The 8,238-nt window shown below is 35.7% G+C and overlaps 1 protein-coding gene across 1 annotated transcript; it reads right to left on the minus strand.

Moving 5' to 3' along the window:
- Positions 1 to 593: 593 nt before the first annotated feature.
- LOC141542687 (anionic trypsin-like) lies at positions 594 to 3,602 on the minus strand. Its single transcript, XM_074267267.1, has 3 exons — positions 3,470 to 3,602; positions 1,088 to 1,229; positions 594 to 705 (listed from the first exon to the last, which is right to left on the minus strand). The coding sequence occupies exons 1-3, from the start codon at positions 3,600 to 3,602 to the stop codon at positions 594 to 596; spliced, it is 387 nt and encodes a 128-aa protein (XP_074123368.1).
- Positions 3,603 to 8,238: the final 4,636 nt, after the last annotated feature.

Consider the following 8,238-nt stretch of genomic DNA (forward strand, 5'->3'; position numbering starts at 1 on the left):
GAAAGATGATGTAGGGAATGAAGAAGAGAGTCTCAAGGATAGCACTATGAGAAAAAGTTTTAGGAAGAAATCGTAGAGGTTAATAGCCCTTCCACAACCTTGTGCTTCCTTTAGGGATGGTTCCCAATTTGCCTGTGATACCTGGAAGTGGTCTAATAACACTAATTCCTCAGTAGCAAAGGATAAAGGAGGATTCATGTTATCTTCTTATATAACTGACATCAAAAAATGGGTCTATCAGTTTTGTTTTGTTTTGTTTTTTTTTTTTTGGTTTTTTAACCAAGGGGAAATATTCTTGTCCAAAAGAGAGCCACTGTCTTGTCTTGATATAATGAATTGTCTGAATTGATTTCTGGAGGTGGTAAGTGTACCCTCAAACTATGCTATATTGATACACATCAGTCCAAAAGAATTCCCCTTTTCTTACATGAAAACTGAATAGAAACTAAAAAATAGGCAAGAACAATTAATAGAGCTTCATTTTATTGGCAGGATCATTTTATTGGCATCATATCTCAAAACAGAATACCAAAGGAAGAGACAGAAGGAAGAGTCAGGGCCCTTTAGCTGTTCTGAGCAATAGTTGTCTCAATCTAATCCATATAGTTGCAGATTCTTTTATAGATACCAGGCTTATTCTTTTGGGCACAGCCAATTCCCCAGGAGACAATACCCTGGAGTTCTCCATTATACACCATGGGGCATCTGAGTCACCATAGGGATGTAGAACATGGATGAGTAAGGAGAGAAAAGGAAGATTCTGCACTATACACCACCGTCGAAGTTTGGGAACATAGACTCAGACTTGGAAGAGATCCCAAAGATCATCTAATCCAATCCTGGTCTCTATGGTCCTCTAATATATCAGTAACATCACCTTCCATTTACAATCCCTGTCCCTTCCCCCCCAGATCTTCATGAATATTTCCATTCAATCCATCCATAAGTCATCTTGAGATACTTTAGAAAGTACTGGTAAGGATATATTCTTTTATTTCTTTTCAGAGACCTTGGTGTTTCTCTAAATACTCATTCTCGTTGGGCTTAATGAAAGTATTGTTTTATTCCTCTTACAGAAAGTTAAAACCTTACCTTGCAGGAATCCTTGCCACCCTCTAGGAATCTAGCACAGACCATGTTTTCTGTGATCTGACCAGAATAGGAAGATGTGCATTGAGCATCGGATAGAAGGGGAGCATTCAAACACCATAAAACATCCGGATAGTTAACTGTGAAGAAAATAGGATTGGAGGAGGGTAAGAATAGTTGTCAGATTAAAGAAGTACAACCTACCTAACAGATTGTGCAGTCTTAAAATCTGTGTTGAGAGAAAGGGACTTGGGAACTTTAGTATGGAAAAGAGAAAATAGCTTGTATCTCTCCTTCATCTGAATTCCCATAATTTCCAGGTTTCTGATGACACATCTTATACTTCTCTGTATTAAGGCTATTTGTGTAATTGTTTCATCTCTTCTACTAGAAAGCAGAAGGTAGTGATACATAATGCATAGAGAACTGGCCTTGGAATTATGAAGATATACATTTCAATCTTGTTTCTGACACATACAGGCTATATGACATGAGGCAGATGACTTAATTTCTTAGCTTTGTAGCCAATTCTCTCTGAGACTATTAAACTGTAGAGAAGGAACTGCTGTACACTGGTAGAGGAGTCATTTTCCTGTGGAGTCCCTATTGCAATGAAATCATTGGTCCAGGCTCTCTTTTAATCGTTATTCAAATACAACCTATTTTAGGGAAGAACCCAGTTTATTCATGGATATCTGTTTTCCATAGAACACAGCATAGTACTTTCTACATAATAGTTACCTGAAAATGTTGGATAAATGTATAACCAAATTATAAACTGTGATAAGATGGTTAAGATCCTTAATTGTCATTGGAAATAGTATGTTATTATTATTTTGTATTTAAAGTATTTACAATTTTGGCAAATTTAACATATTTCTCTAGGAATAGAAAATGGACTTCCAGAAAATTACAAAATGGGTTTCTAAGACAATATCCTTTATACTAGGACAGCTAATTGGTGCAGTGGATAGAGTGCCAGCAATGGAGAGAGAACTTCCTAAATTTAAATCTGGTCTCAGACCCTGGTTATATTTACATGATCTTGGCAAGTCACTTTACCTTGTGTACCTAACTTTCATATCTGTAAATGAGTTGGAGATGGAAATGACAAACCAATATCTTTGCCAAGAAAATCCCAAATAGGGTCATGAAGAATTAGTCATGACTGAAACAGCAAGACATTGTATATTATTTTTTAGTGTTTTGGGGAGCCTAGGGTAGTAGGTACCAGAGATCATGGAGAATTGTGTGGAGTTGGTAAAAAAAAAAGTATTAAAACTAGTTAGAGTTAACATATATTTATTACTCATAATCTAGCATAGAACTAAGTGAACTTGGGATATAGGAAATAGGGTCTCCCTCAGTTTCAAAGCTAGGAAAGGAAATCTATTTGAGAGATAAGAGGAAAAACTAGATGCTCATAGAATCTATAATCATTTAGTTCTAAAAGGGACATTTGGATCTACCCAGTCCAACCAGTTCATTTTTACAAATTAGTAAACTGAATATCAGAAAAATAAGATGATTTGTTTAAAGTCACAGAATAAGGGACTTACAGGACTAACATCTGAGCCATGATCCTCTGACCCTAAATTCAGCAGTTCATTTATGCTGGAGGACCGAAGTGAGTTAAAAGAGAGTCATCTTTTTTTTTTTTTTTTTTTAAGTTGAGTCTCAAATCCAGATATTTTGGCAAAGGTTTTGGATGGGTTTGTTGTGTCTTTCTCCAGTTCATTCTCTAGATGAAGAAACTCAGGCAAATTGAGTTAAGTGACTTGCCCAGGTCAGACAGATTACAATTATCCAAGGCCAGATTTTAACTCAGGAAGATAAATTTTCCTGATTCCAAGCCCAGAACTCTTGCACTACTGCACTAATTAGCTGCCATTAAATAAAAAAGATAGAGAGAGAAACTAGCTTTTTCTAAATTGACAGGTTAGGGAATAGATCCAAACACAGAGAAGGGGGCTGAATCAGGGATGAAAGTAGGATGCCAAAATAAAACAAATAATTAAGGAATGTCACTGTATATTGTAAATTAACTATTAAATGTTTCTGGATATCATGTTGACTAATTTCACTCTTTTCTCAAATTCCATAGTAAAGTTTCTTCTTTTCAAATATTTGACATTTAAGGGGAAGTGTAGAGTAGTGGGGATGTACTCTGGAGGGAGGCTAGTGTTAGTAGGATGGTCAAAAGAAATGAAAATTTTGAGTAAAGATTGTCAGCAAACCAACTTTAAAAATCCTGGGCACCCTGAGATCAGGAAGGGAGAGGAAAGTTACAGGAATAGTATAAAGAAAAGCAAGAAAGGAGACGACAAAGTTAGTGGTATGTGTTGACCTAATGCAAAAGTGGGGGATAGTACAAAGCTACTCACCACAAAACTTGCCATGTTGCCCCAGCCAGAGATGAGACACTCAGTGCCTGCAGGTGCACAGGATTTGGGCAGAGAAATGGTAGACACACGAGAGTTGAGGACAGTTGGGGTTTTCAGCTTGATCAGCATGATGTCATTATTCAGGCTAGGGCTATTGTAGTTTGGATGGTGGATGATCTTTTCTGCATCGATGAACTGTCATTTCCTTCAAGGACCTCAATGTTATGCTCTCCCAATCTCACCTGCATTCGTCTGATGAGGACAATTATCTTCAATGTTGAATGTGAACATAAAAGATACTCTCTTTTAAAACTGAGTAGACCTTGTACCTAGAATTCTGTACATCTTAGATCACTTGAAATGTAGAGGTTCTTATTTATTTTTCATTCTCAAAAAGGACCATGACACCAGGGAGGTGATGCCATGACATGGAAATGAATTGGATTTAAGTGAGGAAGGCTGTCCAAGATTACTTGCCTCATTTTCCCCTCCAGAGCCATCTGGGTCCAATGGCAAGATATAGATCAAGATGACTGGGGATGGCCTTGTTTGAAATGGGAGACCTATGTCTTTTAAGCTAAGGTTTTCAACATATCTTAGTTTGATTGAGTCAGCCTCCATTCATTGATGTAGATGTGGAGCTGGTGAGTCCTCCTAATCACCTTATATCACTCCTTGCTGCCTCTTCTAGCCTATAGAACATTCTGGCTATTCTCTCAATTCATCCTTTTGTCTTCAGCCACCTAACATATCTATCTAACTTCTCTCTTCACCTGCTAACCTCTTCTAGATCCCCTTTCCAATCCCCCTTCACTTCATCCACTTCTCTCTGTCCCCAATATACACAACTATAGGATCTTTTCGCTGCATGCAGTGATAGACTTGGAAATGTGTGGAAATGAAATTTCTAGGGGAACAAACTAGGAAGGAAGGAAACAAGAGCAAGTAGAAAATTATCTATGATTCAAAAACTAATAGGGTAAAAGATAAGAAAGAATCAGTGAATAAGGAAGCTTGTCTGGAGAGGAAGGGACACAAGAAGGGAAGGGATAGAATCACAACCATAGTAATCAAATGTGAGCTTCTTACGGGAAGAAAATATTTCATTTTTATGTTTTGTTCCTCCAGTTCTAACAAGAGTATATGCTTAATTAATGACTCTTGTTTGATTTTACCACCTATAAAAAGGAGAATATTCTTCTCTGTTTTTAACCTAAGAATGCAGGAGAGCCCAGATATGAAAAAGTACAGCCAAATTTGGGCTCTTTGGGCATAATTCCAAATTGCTCTCCAGAATGGTTGGATCCATTCATAGTTCCACCAACAATGTATTAGTGTCCCAGTTTTCCCAAATCCCTTCCAACTTTGTCATTACAGGATTTATAGGATTCTGTCTTATGGGCATTTTAAAAAATATTCTTTTAAAATTTAAAAATAGGAGTTTCTATACAAGAGAATTGAAGGTTTTTCTGATACTCTATGCTTTTGCAGAATAAACTTATGGTGGTCAGGATTTTTGGAGACAGAAAGAGGAGAAAGAGGAAAAGGAAGAGAGTGCAGCAATGTCTTAAGTCTCTCCACTATACAAGCCTAATATCTTAATATTCAATTTGTTTGGGGGAATATTATTTGAACATCTCTGAACAAACCAAGAAGAAAATGGAAGTTTGGGATAGTAAAGATTCCTTTACTCCTGGAGGCTCTCTATGTCTCTTTGTTCTTATTTTTATCCCTACACACAAGGGATATTCTCCTAAGACAAATACCAGATTTTGAAGAAACAAAGTTGATTGGAGTTTAGAAAATACTATCAGGCTTGCTTAGGAATCTCAACTTGTGACTTCAAGTTTTGTGTATCTGGAGATAGATGACATATGGAAACAAACTTGAATAAGTTTGATCATGGTTTCTTTTTTTAAAATATGTTAAAATTAAAAAATGTTAAAATATATGCTAAATCCAATATATATACATAGTTCTACAGTTATCTTGCTGCACAAGAAAAATTGGATCAAGAAAAAAAACTGATAAAGAAAACAAAATGTAAGCAAACAACAACAGAAAGAGTGAAGATGCTATGTTGCGGTCCACACTCAGTTCCTCAAATGTCTCTCTTAATCACTGAACAATTGGAACTGGTTTGAATCATCTCATTGTTGAGGAGAGCCATGTCTATCAGACTTGATCATCATATGATGTTGCTGCTATGTACAATAATCTCCTGGTTCTACTCATTTCACTTAGCATCAGTCCATGTAAGTCTCTCCAGGCCTTTCTAAAATTATCCTCCTGATCATTTCTTATAGAACAATAATATTCTATAACTTTCATAGACTATAACTTATTCAGCCATTCCCCTATTGATGGGCATCCACTCAGTTTCCAGTTTCTTATCACCACAAAAAGGGCTGCACAAACATTTTTGCATAGGTGGGTCTCTTTCCCTCCTTTAAGATCTCTTTGGGATATAAGCCCAGTAGAAATACTCCTGGATCAAAGGATATGCATATTTTGATAACTTTTTGAGCATAGTTTCAAATTGCTCTCCAGAAAGTTTGGATTCATTCACAGTTCCACCAACAATGTATCAGTGCCACAGTTTCCCCAAATCCCTTCCAACATTCATCATTATCTTTTCCTGTCATCTTAGCCAACCTGAGAGGTGTGTACTGAGTGGTATCTCAAAGTTGTCTTAATTTGCATTTTTTTGATCAATAGTGATTTGGAGCACCTTTTCATAGATCATGTTTTCATAATAGTAATTTTGATTGGGAAAAGCAGGAAAAATGATTTTCAAGAAATTGAAATTTATCACAAGTGGAAAGACTGAAAAGCTACCTAGCTGCCATCATTGAATTCAAGTCACATAGAACCATATGAACTACATGCCACAATAATGAAAGAATATGTGAGTATGGTTGCTAAATTATTTGGAAAATTATAGCAAATAAAAGGACATGGGAGACAGAAGCAAAAGTTATTATTTTCCAAAAAGGGGAAGAAGGTAAATTGATCAAAGTATACTTCAATGAGAAATTCAATTCCTAAAAAAATTCTAGAAGATATTGTTAAAACAATGATTTTGAACAGTGGTAATAGCATTCAGCCAACATAATTTTCTCTCAAAATATATACTATACTAATATCATTTGGTGATTGTTGTTGTTGTTGTTGTTGTTGAGGGGGTGGATAGTTACTTGAATAATTATGAAGAAATCTAAAAGGAATGCCTGGATTTTAACAAAATATTTGACAATATCTTTCAAGCACGTACCATGTACCATGACATGAATAAAATGGAGATAAGTAGGTTTAGAGTTTGGCTACATGATAGATGGCTTTGGAACCAGATAAAGATCAAGTTGAGAGAACATCTTTAATGGATCACATTGGGATCCTGTCCTTCGTCTTATTTGATTTTTTTCAAAGACTTGAGTGAAAGAATATATAACCCATGTTCCAGTTTCATTTTTTCTGAGTTTACAAACAGGATTCAAGGGCACTTAACTATCCTATCCTTTATCTCATATTACCTGGGGTACACTTTGGAACCTCAGAATATTGGCTTATTTGACTCTCCCCTTTCCCACCAGGATCTTCCCCAGGAACTTCAGAATGTATCTTATATCAAGATTTCTTTCCAGAAAGAGACATAGTGCAACTCTGAAATTAATAATAAATAATACATGCAAGACAAAACTTTATTTTGCCCCACAAAAAATACAAAATATATAAAAGATTCACAGAAATTCATAATCACTCAAGATAACTCTCTTTTCCTCCTCCGAACCTCAAATCTCCAGCAGAGATATATGTAGTGTTTCATATTTATAGTGCTATACTGTGATTGAAACTTTACAGATGGGTTCTTATCATGTCAATCATCCTCCCATTGAAGAAGATCAACTAATTCACAATAATTGTATACCAAAGAGTCCATGTTACTAGTCCATGTCATGGCTGGCCTTTTGTTGCTATTCCTTTCTATATAGAGATCATTTCATATTCTCACTTCTCTCTAAGAATTTTTTTTAATTCAAATCAATCTTTCCCTCTTTGGGAAATTTTCTCTAGAGATTTGTATTGCTTTGTCATTTATTTTTGGTTTTGCTATGTCTGGAGACCATATAGTTCTTTTCTTTTCTGGGGCTTGATTCCCTTCTCCAAACATGGATTAGCTACTCTGCCAAAGGATCTCTATGACAGCTATCTCTGAGGATGGATTATTTCCATAGGGGATAAAGAAGACTTCATCACTCTTGTGAACATATCTGTTTTCTGTTGAGTCCTTCTCTTGGATCCCTAAGCTCTGTTCTAACCACTTTAAATGTCTTCAAATGCACTATCACAGGAAAAATGCATTTTGGTAATGTGTGGACATAATTTAAAAGCTGCTTTTTTATGAATCTTGTTGAATGAGAATAGTATTAGAAACTTAGAGTTTTTTCAATGTTATTCCAACATTTCAAAAACGTATGAATGCCATATGGTGAAACAGAAAGACATTTGGAATCAGAGAACCTTCATTCCAAATCCATCTCTTTTACTTATTGGCTGTATAACTATAGACTAACCACTACACCCTTATTTGCCTCAGGTTCTTCATATATGAATGAGGAAGTTAAATTTGGTGACTCCTAAGGTCATTTGCAGTTGAAAATCTCTGATTCTATTTAAAAATACTATTTCTAGAAGGATTTTTGTAGTTCTAAAAAATGCAGAGAAAGGAGAAGATGTCCACTGATCAAGGAGATTGAACAAACTA

The sequence above is a fragment of the Sminthopsis crassicaudata genome, chromosome 5, assembly GCF_048593235.1.
Source record: "Sminthopsis crassicaudata isolate SCR6 chromosome 5, ASM4859323v1, whole genome shotgun sequence".
Taxonomy (NCBI): Eukaryota; Metazoa; Chordata; class Mammalia; order Dasyuromorphia; family Dasyuridae; genus Sminthopsis; species Sminthopsis crassicaudata.